This window comes from Manis javanica, chromosome 4 (assembly GCF_040802235.1).
Source record: "Manis javanica isolate MJ-LG chromosome 4, MJ_LKY, whole genome shotgun sequence".
Taxonomy (NCBI): domain Eukaryota; kingdom Metazoa; phylum Chordata; class Mammalia; order Pholidota; family Manidae; genus Manis; species Manis javanica.
Window position 1 is genome coordinate 122,085,139 of NC_133159.1, and position 19,204 is coordinate 122,104,342.

Consider the following 19,204-nt stretch of genomic DNA (forward strand, 5'->3'; position numbering starts at 1 on the left):
TTATGAGGTCACCTACCAACCAGGCTTCTCCATCAGAAGTCACTTAACAAACAGTCTTCACTTTCAGAGGTCAGCCAACAAGAAGGCTTCTCTTTAATATCTCGTCTAACAAACAGGCTTGTCCTTACTAGATCACCCAACAATCAGTCTTCTCTTTATGAGGTTACATCACAACAAGGCTCCTCTGCAGGAGCTCACGGAATAAACTGGCTTCCCATATTAGAGATCACTTAACAAGCACTCTTCTCTTTATGACATCACCTACCAGCAAGTCTCCTCAGTCAGAAGACTGGAAGGTGACTTCTCTTTTAGAAGTCACCAAACAACCAGGCTTCTCCTTATCAGATCACCCAACAACCAGTGTTCTCTTTATGAGTTCACCTACCAACGAGTCTAACTTGTCAGAGACAAACTAAACATCAAGCTTCTCTTTCAGAGATGTCCTAAGTACAAGCATTCTCTCTCAGAGGTTCCCAAACCATCAGGCTTCTCCATCAGAGGTCACCTGAAAAGGATGCTTCTCTGTCAGGGGTCACCTAACTACCAATCTTCTCTGTCAGTGATCATGTAACAAACAGGTTTCCCTGCCAGACATCACCTGACAGGACTTCTCTGTCGGAGGTCACCTAACAACAAGCGTTCCACTGATTACAGATCACTTAAATGTCAGTCTTCCCTATGAGACTTGTCCTAACAACCATGCTTCAATTTCAGAGATAACCCGATAACCAGGCTTCTCTGTCAGTTGTCACCTAACAATCAGTCTTCTATGTCAGACGTCACCTAGCAGACTTCTCCTTATTAGAGGTCACATCACAACCAGGTTTCCCCTTATTAGAGATCACCTGAAAACCAAGCTTGTCTGTCAGAGAAGACCTAGCAACCAAGCTCCTCCTTATAAGAGATCAACGAATAACCAGGCTTCACTTTATGACATCACCTACGAACCTGGCTTCACTGTCAGACATTACATAACAACAAAGCTTCTCCATCAGTAGTTACTTAACAATCCTCTTTCAGAGGTCAACTAACAAGAAGGCTTCTCTGTAAGACAGCGCCTTACAAACAGGCTTCTCCTTATTAGATCACCCGACAGTCAGTCTTCTCTTTATGAGGTTACATAACAACAAGGCTCCTCTGTAAGAGCTCACGTAATAAACAGGTTTCTCATATTAGAGATCACCTAACGACCAATCTTCACTTCATGATGTCACGTACCAACAAGTCTTCTCTTTCAGAAGACTGGAAGGCGACTTCTCTTTTAGAGGTCACCTAACAACCAGTGTTCTCTGTAAGAGGATGCCTAACAGGCTTCTCTTTCTTAGATCCCCCAACAACCAGTCTTCCCTTTATGAGGTCAAATAACAACCAGGCTTCTCTGTAAGGGCTCACATAGTAAATAGGCTTCTTCTTATTAGAGATCACTTAACAATGAGTCTTTCCATTACATGGTCACCTACCAAGCAGTCTTCTCTGTCAGAAGACTGGTACATAGTCTTCTCTTTCATAGGTCACCTAACAACCAGGCTTCTCCTTATTAGATCACCCAACAACCAGTGTTCTCTTTATAAGTTCACCTACCAACCAGGCTTCTCTGACAGAGAAAACCTAATAATCAAGCTCCTATTTTAGGTCTGTCTTAATATCCTGCCTTCTCTGTCAGAGTTTACCTAACAACGAGGCTTCTCCAACAGAGGTTACCTTAAAACCATGCTTCTCTGTCAGAGTTCACCTACCAACCAATCTACTCTGTCAGAGACAACCTAATAATCAACTTCTATTTAACAGCTCTCTAAACAACAAGCCTTCTGTGTCAGAGTTTACCTTACATCGAGGCTTCTCCATCAGAGGTCACCTGCAAACCATGCTACTCTGTCAGAGGTCACCTACGAGGCTTATCCTCAGTAGAAATCACCTCAGAACAACTTTTACCCTTATTAGAGGTCACCTGACAAAAAGGCTTCTCTTTCAGAGATAACACAACAACGCAGCTCCTCCTTATTAGATAACTGAACAAAGAGGTTTCTCTTTATGAGGTCACCTACCCACCAGTCTTCTCTGTCAGAGACTACATAACAATCAAGATTCTCCATCAGAAATCAGGTAACAACCAGTCTTCTCTTTCAGAGGTCACCTAACAACCAGTCTTCTCTGTAAGAACTCACGTAATAAACAGGCTTCTCCTTATTAGAGATCACCAAACAACCAGTCTTCTCTTTATGAGGTCACCTACCAACCATTCTTCTCTGTCACAGATAACGTAATAATCAAGGTTGTATGTAAGAGCTGTCTTAACAACCATGCTTCTCTGTCAGAGATAACCTGATAACCAGGCTTCTCTGCAAGAGGTCACCTACCAGGCTCATCCTCATTAGAGATCACATCACAACCAGGTTTCTCCTTATTAGAGATCACCTGACAACCAGGCGTCTCTGACAGAGAAAATCTAACAACCTAGTTCCTCCTTATTAGAGATCACCGAACAAGCTCCGCTGTCACAAGTCACCTAACAACCAGGCTTCTCTTTCATAGGTCACCTATCAACCAGGTTCTCTGTAAGAGCTCGCCTAACAAACAGGCTTCTCCTTATAAGATCACCCAACAACCATTCTCCTCTTTATGAGGTCACATAACAACCACGCTTCTCTGAAAGAGCTCACATAGTAAACAGGCTTCTCCTTACTGGAGATCACTTAACAACCAGTCTTCTCTTTACACGGTCACCTACCAACCAGTATTTTCTGTCACAGATTTCCTAATAATCAACGTTGCATGTAAGAGCTGTCTTAATAACCAGGCTTCTCTGTCAGAGGTTACCTGACAACAAGGTTTCTCCATCAGAGGTCACCTTAAAACCATGCTTCTGAGTTCTGGCGGAGCCAGGATGGCGGAGTGAGTAGAGCAGCAGAAATCTCCTCCCAAAACCACATATATCTATGAAAATATAACAAAGACAACTCTTCCTAGAATAAAGACCAGAGGACACAGGACAACATCCAGACCACATCAACACCTGTGAGAACCCAGTGCCTCAGAAATGGGGTAAGACACAAACCCCAGCCCGGCGGGTCCCGAGTGCCCCTCCCTCCAGCTCCCGGTGGGAGGAGAGAGGTCTGAGCGGGAGGGAGAAGGAACCCAGGGCTGCTGAACACCCAGCCCCAGCCATCCAGACCAGAGCACAGACACAGGGCATCCATGGGGCCCTGGATACTAGGGAATCAGGGCAGTAAGAAAGGTACCAGAGGTCGGTGCCAGAAGACAAAGGAAACAAGAGCGGCAATTTTTTTTTGTTGTTGTTTTTGTTTTGTTGTGGTGAGTGCTTTTTGGAAGTCTTAAAGGGACAGGGACCCCAATACTAGGGAAACAGGGCAGCAAGAACAGCCAGTGGGTATCAGAGACCAGCGCCGGAGAACAAAAGAAATGGGAGTGGCCACCTTTATTTCTTTTTTTGTTGTTGTTGTTCTTGTTTTGTTGTGGCAAGTACTTTTGGAAGTCTTAAAAGGACAGGGACCCCAATACTAGGGAAACAGGGCAGCAAGTCCGGTGAGTGGGTGCCTGAGGCTGGCACTGGAGAATAAAGAAAAATGAGTGGCCTTTTTTTTTTTTTTTTGGTCATTGTTTTGTTTTGGAGAGTGCTTTTTGGAAGTTTTAAAGGGGCAGGGCGGGACACTTAGTCCAGAGGTAGGGAATCCGGGGATCTCTGGGCCCTCTAATCCCCTGGGCTGCAGGGAGCATGGAGGCCCCTTACAGAGATAAATAGCCTCCCGGTTGCTCCCCCTCCAACACAACTCAACCACTTTGGAGCAGCAGCCCGAGCCAGGCCACGCACACTGCAACAGTGGAGATAAACTCCATAGCAGCTGGGTAGGAAGCAGAAGCCCTCTCTGCGTGCAGCTACCCAGCAGAAGGCACTACAGGTCGCTATTCTCTCAGGAGAGGAAGGCCACAAACCAACAAGAAGGGAAGTTCTTCCAGCCATCACTAGTCCCACCTCTGCACACTATTCCTATCACCATGAAAAGACAAATTTACAGGCAAACCAAGATCACAGAGACACCAGAGGAGGAGACAGACCTAACCAGTCTTACTGACAAAGAATTCAAAATAAAAATCATAAACATGCTGACAGAGATGCAGAGAAATAGGCAAGAGAAATGGGATGAAGACCGGAGGGAGATCACAGATGCCAGAAAGGAGATCACAGAAATGAAACAAACTCTGGAAGGATTTATAAGCAGAATGGATAAGATGCAAGAGGCCATTGATGGAATTGAAACCAGAGAACAGGAACGCATAGAAGCTGACATAGAGATAAAAGGATCTCCAGGAATGAAACAATATTAAGAGAACTGTATGACCAATCCAAAAGGAACAATATCTGTATTATAGGGGGTACCAGAAGAAGAGAGAGGAAAAGGGACGGAAAGTATCTTGGAAGAAATAATTGCTGAAAACTTCCCCAAACTGGGGGAGGAAATAATCGAACAGACCACGGAAATACACAGACCCCCCAACAGAAAGGATCCAAGGAGGACAACACCAAGACACATAATAATTAAAATGGCAAAGATCAAGGACAAGGAAAGAGTTTTAAAGGCAGCTAGAGAGAAAAAGGTCACCTATAAAGGAAAACCCATCAGGCTAACATCAGACTTCTCGACAGAAACCCTACAGTCCAGAAGAGAATGGCATGATATATTTAATGCAATGAAACAGAAGGGCCTTGAACCAAGGGTACTGTATCCAGGATTACTATTATTTAAATATGATGGCAGGATTAAACAATTGCCAGACAAGCAAAAGCTGAGGGAATTTCCTTCCCACAAACCACCTCTACAGGGAATCTTACAGGGACTGCTCTAGATGGAAGCACTCCTAGAAAGAGCACAGAAAAAACACCCAACATATGAAGAATGGAGGAGGAGGAATAAGAAGGGAGAGAAGAAAAGAATCTCCAGACAGTGTATATAACAGCTGAATAAGTGAGCTAAGTTAGGCGGTAAGATAGTAAAGAGGCTAACCTTGAACCTTTGGTAACCACGAATTTAAAGCCTGCAATGACAATAAGTACATATCTTTCAATAGTCACCCTAAATGTAAATGGACTGAATGCACCAATCAAAAGACACAGAGGAATAGAATGGATAAAAAAACAAGACCCATCTAAATGCTGCTTACAAGAAACTCACCTCTAACCCAAAGACATGTACAGACTAAAAGTCAAGGGATGGAAAAACATATTTTAGGCAAACAACAGCAAGAAGAAAGCAGGGGTTGCAGTACTAATATCAGACAAAATAGACTTCAAAACAAAGAAAGTAACAAGAGATAAATAAGGACACTACATAATGATAAAGGGCTCAGTCCAACAAGAGGATATAACCATTCTAAATATATATGCACCCAACACAAGAGCACCAGCATATGTGAAACTAATTCTAACAGAATTAATGGGGGAAATAGACTGCAATGCATTCATTTTAGGAGACTTGAACACACCACTCACCGCAAAGGATAGATACACCGGGCAGAAAATAAGTAGGGACACACAGGCACTGAACAACACACTAGAACAGATGGACCTAATAGACATCTATAGAACTCTACATCCAAAAGCAACAGGATATACATTCTTCTCAAGTGCACATGGAATATTGTCCAGAATAGACAACATACTAGCCCACAAAAAGAGCCTCAGCAAAATCCAAAATATTGAAATTCTACCAATTTTTCAGACCACAAAGGTATAAAAGTAGAAATAAATTCTACAAAGAAAACAAAAAGGCTCACAAACACATGGAGGCTTAACAACATGCTCCTAAATAATCAATGGATCAATGAACAAATTAAAATAGAGATCAAGGAATATATAGAAACAAATGACAACAACAACACAAAGCCCCAACTTCTGTGGGATGCAGCGAAAGCAGTCCTAAGAGGAAAGTATATAGCCATCCAGGCACACTTGAAGAAGGAAGAACAATCCCAAATGAATAGTCTAACATCACAATTATCAAAATTGGAAAAAGAAGAACAAATGAGGCCTAAAGTCAGCAGAAGGACATAATAAAGATCAGAGAAGAAATAAACAAAATTGAGAAGAATAAAACAATAGCAAAAATCAATGAAACCAAGAGCTGGTTCTTTGAGAAAATAAACAAAATAGATAAGCCTCTAGCCAAACTTAGTAAGAGAAAAAGAGAATCAACACAAATCAACAGAATCAGAAATGAGAAAGGAAAAATCACGACAGACTCCACAGAAATACAAAGAATTATTAAAGACTACTATGAAAACCTATATGCCAACAAACTGGAAAACCTAGAAGAAATGGACAACTTTCTAGAAAAATACAACCTTCCAAGACAGACCAAGGAAGAAACACAAAAGTTAAACAAACCAATTACGAGCAAAGAAATTGAAACAATAATCAAAAAACTACCCAAGAACAAAGCACCTGGGCCAGACAGATTTACCTCAGAATTTTATCAGACACACAGAGAAGACATAATACCCATTCTCCTTAAAGTTTTCCAAAAAATAGAAGAGGAGGGAATCCTCCCAAACTCATTCTATGAAGCCAACATCACCCTAATACCAAAACCAGGCAAAGACCCTACCAAAAAAGAAAATTACAGACCAATATCCCTGATGAATGTAGATGCAAAAATACTTAAAAAAATATTAGCAAACTGAATTCAAAAGTATATCAAAAGGATCATACACCATGACTCAGTGGGATTCATCCCAAGGATGGAAGGATGGTACAACATTTAAAAATCCATCAACATCTTCCACCACATCAACGAAAAGAAAGAGAAAAACCACATGATCATCTCCATAGATGCTGAAAAAGCATTTGACAAAACTCAACATCCATTCATGACAAAAACTCACAGAAAAATGGGAATAGAGGGAAGTACCTCAACATAATAAAGGCCATATATCATAAACACACAGCCAACATTATACTGAACAGCAAGAAGCTGAAACCTTTTCCTCTGAGATTGGGAACTAGACAGGGATGCCCATTCTCCCCACTGCTATTTAACATAGTACTGGAGGTCCTAGCCATGGCAATCAGACAAAACAAAGAAACACAAGGAATCCAGATTGGTAAAGAAGAAGATAAACTGTCCTATTTCCAGATGACATGATATTGTACATAAAAAATCCTAAAGACTCCACACCAAAACTACTATAACTGATATCAGAATACAGCAAAGTTGCAGGATACAAAATTAACACACAGAAACCTGTAGCTTTCCTATACACTAACAATGAACCAATAGAAAGAGAAATCAGGAAAACAATTCCATTCACAACTGCATGAAAAAGAATAAAATACCTAGGAATAAATCTAACCAAAGAAGTGAATGACCTATACTCTGAAAACTACAAGTCACTCTTAAGAGAAATTAAATGGGACACTAACAAATGGAAACTCATCCCATGCTTCTGACTAGGAAGAATCAATATCGTCAAAATGGCCATCCTGCCCAAAGCAATATACAGATTTGATGCAATCCCTATCAAATTACCAGCAACATTCTTCAATGAACTGGAACAAATAATTCAAAAATTCATATGGAAACACCAAAGACCCCGAATAGCCAAAGCAATCCTGAGAAAGAAGAATAAAGTAGGGGGGATCTCACTCCCCAACTTCAAGCTCTACTATAAAGCCATAGTAATCAAGATAATTTGGTACTGGCACAAGAACAGAGCCACAGACCAGTGGAACAGACTAGAGACTCCAGACATTAACCCAAACATATATGGTCAATTAATATTTGATAAAGGAGCCATGAACATACAATGGCAAAATGACAGTTTCTTCAACAGATGGTGCTGGCAAAACTGGACAGCTACATGTAGGAGAATGAAACTGGACCATTGTCTAACCCCATATACAAAAGTAAATTCAAAATGGATCAAAGACCTGAATGTAAGTCATGAAACCATTAAACTCGTGGAAAAAAACATAGGCAAAAAACTCTTAGACATAAACATGAGTGACCTCTTCTTGAACATATCTCCCCGGGCAAGGAAAACAACAACAAAAATGAACAAGTGGGACTATATTAAGCTGAAAATCTCTATACAGCAAAAGACACCATCAATAGAACAAAAAGGAACCCCACAGTATGGGAGAATATATTTGTAAATGACAGATCCAATAAAGGCTTGATATCCAAAATATATAAAGAGCTCACATGCCTCAACAAACAAAAATCAAATAATCCAATTAAAAAATGGCAGAGGAACTGAACAGACAGTTCTCCAAAAAAGAAATACAGATGGCCAACAGACACATGAAAAGATGCTCCACATCACTAATTATCAGAGAAATGTAAATTAAAACTACAATGAGGTATCACCTCACACCAGTAAGGATGGCTGCCATCCAAAAGACAAACAACAACAAATGTTGGCGAGGCTGTGGAGAAAGGGGAACCCTCCTACACTGCTGGTGGGAATGTAAATTAGTTCAACCATTGTGGAAAGCAAAGCAATATGGAGGTTCATCAAAATGCTCAAAACAGACTTACCATTTGACGCAGGAATTCCAGTCCTAGGAATTTACCCTAAGAATGCAGCAACCAAGTTTGAGAAAGACAGATGCACCCCTATGTTTATTGCAGCACTATTTACAACAGCCAAGAATAGGAAGCAACCTAAATGTCCATTGGTAGATGAATGGATAAAGAAGATGTGGTACATATACACAATGGAATACTACTCAGCCATAAGAAGAGGGCAAATCCTACCATTTGCAGCAACATGGATGGACCTGGAGGGTATTATGCTCAGTGAAATCATTTGGTATTTCTCTTTCTCCACTTGGCTTCATTCTAACCAATGAATGTTCCAGTTCATTGAAGAATGTTGCTGGTAATTTGATATGGATTGCATCAAATCTGTATATTGCTTTGGGCAGGATGGCCATTTTCACGATATTGATTCTTCCTAGCCAGGAGCATGGGATGAGTTTCCATTTGTTAGTGTCCCCTTTAATTTCTCTTAAGAGTGACTTGTAGTTTTCAGAGTATAGGTCATTCACTTCTTTGGTTAGTAGACTATCTACTGTTAAAAGAACATATGGGATGTGAACAGTTCCCAGGAATGGGTTGTCTAGATCTGTCTGATTTCTCTCAGACTGTTCAAGTACAGTTGGACAATATCCATTACATCATAGACAAATTTTCACAAATGCCTAGGGTACCTAACTGGTTTTCTTGGCTTCACTGGAGATGGCTGGTAATTATAGATCTGCTTTGGTTAGGTAACTGTATTCCTATTATGTTAATGTGTGTGCGCAATTTAATTAGTAGTTTAAAACCTAGACATGCTTAAGTTACTCTACAAGAAGATATGTCAAAGAAATAATCAATCTTCCCATGTTTTCTTCTGCTTGCTACTTCTGTAGCTTTTCTTCTTCCTTCCTAATTACAACCCTTAAATAGAATTCGTGCCTCATATTGAATTCACCGAGTATTATAACTCCTCCAAGTGGTAAAGATACCTGAAGACAAATGCTGGGCATAGAAGCCACAGGGCAAAGAAGTAAAAAGCTAACCTTTTCAAACAATATGGCTTCTCTCTCACTTACCAACTTTACATTTCCCTGTATGGCCCCGGAAGATGACTGGTTAGCCAGAGACGGGTAAGATTCCTCAAGGGAGGAACAACCTAAGACAGGCACAGTCGCAGGGGGGACATCAGGTGAGAAACTGGGGATCAACAGAGGTGAGACTTAGAACCTCACCCCCCCTGTTTTGAGAGAAATCTGCATCCGTGGATGTATTATTGCCCTTGTCTAGCTTGGATTAACACATAGTCTACAGGCACACACATCATCATCTACATTTGCTCTCTTACAACACTAAACTATGTTTTCTACCTTTATCTTGCATCTACCTACCACTTCAGCATTTTATTTAAAAAAAATAATAATAATAAAGGGAGAATTGTGGGATTCACATATAAATCAAGTATAAAAATCAAGCGAATATTCATATTTGACCTGATTGTTTATAGTTCATAATGAGTGATCAAAACCGAAAGTTTTTGTGATGAATGCCCTTGTACTGTTCACCATATAAGAACTTATTCACTATGTAAGAACTTGTTCGTTATGCTTCAGAAGATTGGAGACTGACGATAATTAGGCTGGGGGTGGATTAATGATTGTGCATTGAGCATTGACTCCCCTATACAGAATTTTATTGTTGTTAACAACCATTTGATCAATAAATATGAGAGATACCCTCTCAAAAAACAAACAAACAAACAAAAAACCATGCTTCTCTGTCAGAGATCACCTAACAACCAAGGTTTTCTGTCAGTGGTCATCTAACAAAGAGGTTTCTCTGTCAGATGTCACTTAACAACAAGATTTCTCTGACAGAGGTCATCTAACAAAAAGACTTCCACTTATTAGAGATCACCTAACAATCAGTCTTCCCTTTAAGAGGTGACCTAACAACCATGCTTCTCTGTCAGAGAAAACCTGATAACCAGGCTTCTGTAAGAGCTCGCCTAACAAACAGGCTTCTCCTTATTACATCACCCAACAAGGAATCTTCTCTTTATAAGGTCACATAACAACCAGGTTTCTCTGTAAGAGCTCTGTAACAAACAGGTTTCTCTGTCAGACATCACCTAACAAGACTTCTCTGTCGGTGGTCATCTAAGAACAAGCTTTCCACTGATTACAAATCACCTAATAGTCAGTCTTCTCTATAAGAGCTGACAGAACAACCATGCTTCTCTGTCAGAAATAACCTGATATCCAGGCTTCTCTGTCCATTGTCACCTAACAATCAGTCTTCTCTGTCAGAGCTCACCTACCAGGCTTATCCTCATTACAGATCACATCACAACCAGGTTTCTCCTTTTTAGAGATCACCTGACACCTAGGCTTCTCTGTCAGAGAATATCTAACAACCCAGCTCCTCCTGATTGGACATCACCAACCAGGGTTCTCTTTATGAGGTCCCCTACCAACCACTCTTCACTGTCAGAGATTGCATAACAACCAAGCTTCTCTGTCCTATGTCATCTAATAACCAGGCTTCTCTGTAAGAGCTCGCCTAACAAACAGGCTTCTCCTTGTTAGATCACCCAACAACCAGACTTCTCTTTATGAGTCTCATAACAACCAGGCTTTTCTGTAAGAGGTCACGTAATAAACAGGCTTCTCCATCTTAGAGATCACTTAACGACCAGTGTTCTCTTTATGAGGTCACCTTCCAACCAGTCTTCTCTGTCAGGCATAACCTAATAATAAAGCTTGTATGTCAGAGCTGTCTTAACAACCTGTCCTCTCTGTCAGAGGTTACCTGACAAACAGGTTTCTCCATCAGAGATCACCTAACAACCAGGCTTTTCTGTTAGGGAGCACGTAATAACTAAGCTTCTCCTTACTAGAGATCCCTAAAAACACAAGAACAGACATTATGCTTTCTTCACTGTCTGCCCTAAGGCCAAAGGGCTGCATAAAGGAGAACTGTGCACGCTGCTCTGTGAAGTGTAGGAGAACTGTGCACGCTGCTCTGTGAAGTGTAGGAGTACCTTTCCCATTACTTGCTTCCTAGTGAGTGTGCTCTACACAGACTGATCAGCAATTTGCAAAAGATGAGTGAGTAGGAGGCAGACAGGAGCTGGTGGGGGTGAAGAATGTTCTGAGGGCCCTGTATGTTGGGGAAGACAGAAAGAGGAAGAGGTGGGAGGTATGGGAAAAAATCTGGTAGGACTGCATTCTGGATTCTACCTTGTGCTGCTCTCTAGAAGTTCAGAGATGGAAAGAAAAAGTAAATGGAAGAGAAGATGCTTCCTTTCCATAACAAAGATGTATAATAGGCAAACTGCTACTACCTGGACTGGGACCTATGTACCTCAACCTGTCCTGAGCTGTTCTAAGAAGGGGTTTTAGATATGACACAAAAGGAAAGAGAGTAGTGTCTTAGATCATTGTTACATGCCATTTGTTGACAAACATCGAGTTTGAACAGATCTCACTGTGCCTGCAAGGAAATAAAGAAAACAAGAGGTATTTATATAAATACAGAACAAGGAAAGGAATAGCAGTATAGAAGAGGAAGAATAGCATAGCTCTGGAAACGACTCATTAACCAGATCTACAAAAAACACAAAGAAAGCTGCTTGGCATCAACTGTAGAATGGTTCCTGTGATACCATTGCAGAAACACAGGCTGAAATAAAAAAGCAATAGGATGTGTTGGAAAGGGAAAAGGGGCAAGATGAGGAAGGGCTGTTAGAATGGTAAAAATGTAATAGCATCATTAAAGTTGTCACTGAAAGCAGGAGAAGCAGTAGCAATATTACACACTATTAAATTAGTATTACTGAGGATAAACTTGGAAAGCTCTCCTGGAATGTAGAGAACAAGGGCAAAGGGATGAAAACAATGAGTGAGAACATAATAGATATGGGGCACAGGGAACCCATCTAGAAGATCATTGCTCTGGGAGCAGAGGCCAGACCAGATGAACAAACCCAGATAATAGAAGACTTACCCAAGCAGAAAAAATCTCTTGTGTATAGACTGCAAGAACTCACTGCATCCCACAAAATGAATGAACTCATTTGGAAATAGTACATCTATGAACCAAGAAACTGAAGTGGGTAGAAAGGAGAAGTCAGAATAAGGAAGTTCAGTACAGAGTTATTCCAAAAGCAACATTCTGAGAAAATGACAGTAAGTGAAAGGCTTAGACATTGGCAAGACCATGTGACATCCAAGAATTAAATTGATCAAAATCTTAGCTTCACTGTGCAGAATGGGGCCTTCAAGGGACCAGTGATATTTGATGGGCATGAGCAGGGGCAGAGAGGATGCTAGAATTGTCCCCAGTTCTCAAGGGAAGAATAAAAATGACTGAAATAAACTCATCCCTTTGGAAGAGTTAGTAGAAAAATATAACAAGGTCAGGATGACAGCGGCCTACTTTTGATAGACAGCCACTTAGGAACAGATGAGGAGGTGCATAAGATCAGACAGGATTTGTTTAAGAAATTAGGTTCCAGTGGCTCTTTGATAGACCATATAGTAAGACACAAGAAACAACAACAAAAAATTGCTATCACCCTGCAACCATTTCTCCCAACCAGTCATCTTTTTTGGTTTTGAAGATGGAAGGGAAGTTGGTGGAGAGGAAAAGGAAGTAGCAGAATGGGAGGAAATGGTGAAGAGGGAGAAAGGTGCTTCAGGGGATCGGGATTCTCACGTCAGTGAAAGACAGCAGAGCAGACCACAGTCGAGGGCATGCCCAGCTGCTGGGGGACCTCAGCTGTAGCTTTTGGTCCTGTTTCTCTGGAAGACCATGAATGATGTTGGGACCTCGGTTGTGATCCCTCCAGTTGTCTGGAAAGGGGAAGCCCCCACTCCCCCTCGGCCCTCTGCAGGCAGCAGAGATTGACCGCTAAGGCTCACCTGGGCAGACGTGCTGTGGAGCTTCAGCAGCCCATTCTCCAGCCGCTCAATCTTGGACTTGAGCTCTTTCCCATTGCTGTGCAGCAAGCTCTGGTAGAGTTTGATGAACCCCAGAAATGATTTGGGAGTAGTGTAGTTGTAGCGTTGCTCATTGCTCAGGTAAGACTGGGACGTTTGGTTGACACTTGTGTGGACAAAAGCCATGAACTTGCTGATTGACTGCTTGACATTAGGCTGAAATCAAAGCAGGAAATAAAGGGATGGTCTGGCTGTGAAGACTGGAGCTGACGGCCTACCATGCTTGATAGTGTGGAAAAACTGAGCTCCAGAAACTCTGTCTGAGCCTGAGCTTGACCCCTGAAATTCTGAACACAGAATTCCTTCTGCCCTGAGGTGGAGAGGATCTTGAGGAATGCCTCCTTTTCCCTCTCACCTCAATGCTCTCTGTGTTCTGCAAGAAGCGGAGGCTGACAGACTCCAGTGCCTGCTGAGGCCATTCATGGAACCAGTCGATGGCTGTGCAGTTCACAATGGCTGGGAACTTCCTGCTGCGGACCCTCAGCTTGTTCCCCACAGGGGAGAAACAGAGAGTCACCTGAGAAGTCAGAAGGGTGGGGAGAACTGAGAAGCTTTTTGAGAAGCACTCGTAGACAGACTGGCATCAGGCTTTTTATTTCCCAGGAAATTGGGAAGCAAACTCGACAGAGAAAAAACATCTATAAATGCTAGTCAGTCTTGTTAGCCAAGAAATTAACAATGCTGAGACTATGTGAGGCAAGAGGGAGGCCACTGCACAGGAAGCAGATCAGAAGGGCACCCCTGCCTAGGTGCTCAGCCACTGCACCCTTGCTGCCCACCCCCAGCACAGTCAGTGAGGACAGCTGTGTCCAAAATGGCAGCAGAGGCTTCCACAACCCATCACTGGCCCTGCCTACCCTGGACAGTAAACCCTCTGTACCTTCAGCTGTCGTCGGACCCGACCAATAAAGAACTGCCAGCAGTTCTCTCTGCTGTCAATCAGACCTTGGCTCTTGACTTCATTCCCCACATGGTTTATGATGTTCTCGACTTCATCATCAGAGTAGAGATCTGGGATCTCTCCTGGGAAGAAATGGAACACAGGTGGGCAGCTTTGGCATCTCCCCACATGGTACAATTGGACAAGAGAGGTTATCCAACCTTGGAAGACACGGCCTTTGATTTTTAGGCCACTCTTGCTGGTTAAACTGAATGGACACCATATGGACTCCAAACCCAGGGCTGGGGAATGATACATAAAAGAATGGAAAAATTTAACGATAAAATAGTAAAACCATATAAATGATAGAAAAAATGAGGGGAATACTTTCATAAACTCTGAGTGAGGAAAGCCTTTCTAACTATAAATCAAAATTGGTATGCTTTAAATGACAGATACATTTGATACATATAAATAGATAAATTGTATGAAAAATATAAATTTTATGTAAAAAATGACATAGACAAAGTATAACAATAGCAATAACAAAACCAAAAGAACCAATGAAGAAAATGCATGTTTTCCAAAGAAGACATGCAAATGGACAACAGGTACAGGAAACGGTGCTCAGCATCTCTAATCATCAGAGAAATGCAAGTCAAACCACAATGAGGTAGCATCTCACACCAGTCAGAATGGCTGTCATCAAACAGACAAGAGTATATGAAGAAAGGGGGACCCTTTTACACTTTCAGTGGGAATGCAAAGGGTACACCCACTATGGAAACCAGTATGGAAGCTCCTCAAGAAATTAAAATAGAACCACTAAGTGATTCAGCAATCCCACTTCTGGGTATATATCCAAAGGAAATAAAACCACAGCTCAGAGATTTCTGTATTCCCATGCTTCCTGAAGCATCAGTATTCATGATAACCAAGGTATGGAAACAATGTAAGTGTTCATCAGCAGATGAATGGATCAAGAAAATTATATATATACACATATGTGTAAAAATATACATACACACATCCATATATGAAAAATACGTGAACATTATTTAAAAGAAGGAAATCCTGTCATCTTCAGTAACAGGAATAAACCAGGAAGGCATTATGCTAAGTGAAGTAAGCCACACAGGGAAAGACAAATACTGCATGGCATCAGTTATATGTGGAATCTAAAAAAAAAAGTCAAACTCATAGAAACAGAGAGTGGAAAGTGTTTGCCAGGGCCTGGAGGGGTGGAGTGGGAAATAGGGAGAGGTTGGTGAGAGGATACAAACTTTTCAGTTATAAGATGAATAAAGTCTAAGGATCTAATGTATAACATGGTGACTATAGTTGATAACACTATACTAACTTTGTGGAGAGAGTAGAACTTAGATGTTCTCATTCAAAAAACGTTGAAAAAAGAAAATATATGTATAACTCACATTGCAGTTAGATGGCTGATCTCCTTAAAATGTAAAGAAACCCTACAAATAAAGAAGATCGATACTTCAAAAGTGAGATGTGGTGAAGGAAATGAAAGTGGAGTTCACAGTACAGGAAATACAAATGCCCCTTAAACATGTGAACAAATGTTTTACCTTACTTGTAACAGCAGATATGCACAGTGAAGCTATGTTTACTTATTGTTTTGTTTGTGCAAATCAGATTGGCCAGTATATGAACACTCAACCCTATAAAAGAACTTTAAAACTATGCCTAATTATTATTTTTTATAAGATTGGCAAAATTCAGAAAGTTAGATAAAATCTTGTATTAATAATGCAGCATGAGAAGAAAAAAAGTTTTTAAATCTTAACTAAATATATAAAAATAGGATGACCAAGTAGGGTTTATCCTGGAAATGCAATTATGGTTAAATATTACAAAAATCTACGAAAATAATTCATTATATTAATAAGATTAAAGAGGTTAAACAATATGACTGTTAAAAAAGACGTACAAAATTTCTAAAAAGTATTAGTAAACTTGGAATAAATGAAATTACTCTTAACCTTGTGAAAATTAATTAGGGGAAACCTCACTGTCATGGAGCTTGGAGGCCTGAAGGGGGAGCTCTCACACCAACCACTTCTTGTCAGTTGCAGATACAGAAGAGGTAGACCTGCAGGGCTATTCTGATTTAGATATGCTTTCTACCCCAGCAGGAGTAAGGACGATGTCCTCCTATCCTGTAACAGCCAATAGCCCAGCCAATGCCAGACCATTACAACTCAGCCAATGAGAAGCCACTACACTAACGACTCCCAGTTCCATAGACTTTTTCTTTGTAACAGCCCCTCTCAACTCCCTGCTTTTCTCTATGAAAGAGCATTCCTCTCCTTTGTTCTCTGAACTAGCCTATGGTTTTGCTGGGTGAGCCTTGTCCCAAATTGCAATTCTCTGCTATTCCCAAATAAACCCATTTCTTCTAATAAAATAACTTACATACTTTTATTTTTTAGGTTAACACTTGAAAATAGATATCTACTGCAGATCCAGAGCAAACATCATACCTAATTGTGAAATACTAAAATATTCTCTTTCAAATCTAGAAAAAGACAAGTATGATTGCTAGCATGTTTTCTATTCAACGTTACATGGGAGGTCCTAGACTAGGCAAAAAGATCAAGAAAAGGAAAATGTATAAGGATACTTAAGGAAATAATAAAACTTTTTTGCTCAAAATCTAATTTTCTACATAGAAAAACTAAAAGAATATAAACAAGCAATCAGAACTCATAAGCATGTCCAACAACAAGCTTGCTGGATGCAAAATCAGGATCGGAAATAAAATGGCATGGCTGTACTCAAGGAAGAAAAGGTTACTTAAAAATCTATTTAGAATACCAGCAAAAACCATTGTGAATACCTTATAAGGCAGGTGGTTATACATGGAGAGAGGGGCCAGATCTTGATACAAAAACTAATACATACTATTGAAGGGCATAAATAAAACCCTAAATAAATGGAAAGAAAGATTGTGCTCATGGGTGGATGACTTAGTATTACCAGTATCATAAAAATATAATTCCAATAAAAAATAAAATGGGTTTATTTTCAATCCTGACAAGCATATTCTAAAATTTATATGGAAGAGCAAAGGGCAAAGAATGGGCATGACTTTCTGAAGAAGAATCAAAAGGAGGGATTTGCCCTACCAGAAGTCAGGTTTCTTTATGAGCTATGATGATTGAAACAGAGTGAAATTGGTACCGGGATGAATGGAACAATGAAAGCAACTCCTAGGAACAGACCTAGGTACAAATATGAAATTGATACTAAAAATCAGTGTGCAAACAGGGATGGACTAACCAATAAGTGATGTTAAGACAATAAAGTATCACCATTAAAAAATAAAATCAGAACATTATACAAAAATAAATACCAGGTGGATGAAAAACATATATAAGAAAAGTGATACAATAATGATTTAAAAATAAGGAGATAATTTTTATGATGTTGGAGAAGACAAAATTTGTGAAACAGCACAAATAGCAGAAAGCATAAAAAAGAGATATTTTACATTTAAACTAAATCAGCATGACAAAAAGTCATATACAGACTCAAAAAGATATTTACAACCCATATAATGAACAAAGGGTTAGTATCCAGAATATATAAAGAACTCTTATAAATCTATAAGAGAAAGACAAAGAACATGAGAGCAAAAGGGCAAATTTAGAAAAAGGCAACTCACAGAAGAGGAATAGCCAATAAAACTTGAAAAGATGCTTGATGTCACAAGAAAAAAAGGGAAAGGAAAACAATGAGATTTCATTTCATGCTAGCTGGCAAAAATCAGTATGTCACATAAATCCAGTGTTGAAGAAGTTAGGTGCAAACAGGTATTCATGCAGTATTGGCCAGAGAGTTCATTTATACAGCAAATATACTCTGGTGAGCAATTTGGCATTTTTTAGTAAAGTTGAAATGCACATATCAGACAAGTCAGTCCTTTGTGGCACCTTTGGGGCACCTACTGTAAAGAAACTCTTGAACATGCACACAGAAGATTCTATTTTGCAACATTGTATGTGATTGCATGGGAGTTTGTTTTGCTGCTTTCTGAATGTCCAAGATATGTTATAAAGAAATACGGAAAACATAAAGGGGAGAAAGTAAATTGTGAATGTTGAGAATGTAAAAACCATAAGGGAGAGGCAGCAATGAAAGAAGAGAGCAGACAGGGCAGAACTGTGAATCAGGAACCAAGAGGTGGGCTCCTGGTGCAGATGGAAGGACTGGCCTTGGAAAGGAAGCATGGTAATATTGGAGGAAAAGAGATGATCACAAGGAAATAGAGATGGACTGTGAGGTATACAGGTATTCGCAAGGCTCAAACTAAATGACCTGTTTTCTCAATGTGAGAGATGAGGTTGAGGGAGGTAAGAATGAAGGGAAGCACTGGTGAAATGTTGACAACACTAGGCAGGATGTAAAGGTGAATGTGGCTCATTCCAGGGTAGTCTGTGGGCATCAGAAAAGCTCTTTCTCATTTCCAGGACAAAGCATTTGGTAGGTATGGAGGCCATCAGGAGCTGAAGTCATATACATGCTCCCCTTTAAAGTTCTCCACACCCACATGCCTCTTCCCTCTTCCATAATCAACACAGAAACGTTAACTCTGTGGAAATGTCAGAGATGGAAGAAGCCACCGAGGCCACCCTACTCATGACACTTCCTTAGGGATTTGGGTGACATCCTCAAAGATGGGAGGCTTGCCAGATGGTTTGGGACTAATCAGACTGATGGGAATTATGACTCCATCAGGGAGGCTACAGCACTTCCTTGAACTG

At 40.5% G+C, this 19,204-nt stretch overlaps 1 protein-coding gene across 2 annotated transcripts in view; it reads right to left on the bottom strand.

Moving 5' to 3' along the window:
* LOC108387708 (dynein axonemal heavy chain 9) overlaps positions 1-19,204 on the bottom strand; it is an 890,975-nt gene that overhangs the window by 653,980 nt on the left and 217,791 nt on the right. For both annotated transcript variants that reach the window (XM_073234761.1, XM_073234762.1), the window contains exons 47-49: positions 14,418-14,560; positions 13,893-14,054; positions 13,460-13,693 (exon numbers count right to left, since the gene is read on the bottom strand). In XM_073234761.1, the coding sequence (XP_073090862.1) occupies positions 13,460-13,693; positions 13,893-14,054; positions 14,418-14,560 (539 nt within the window). The remainder of the gene's footprint in view (positions 1-13,459; positions 13,694-13,892; positions 14,055-14,417; positions 14,561-19,204) is intronic.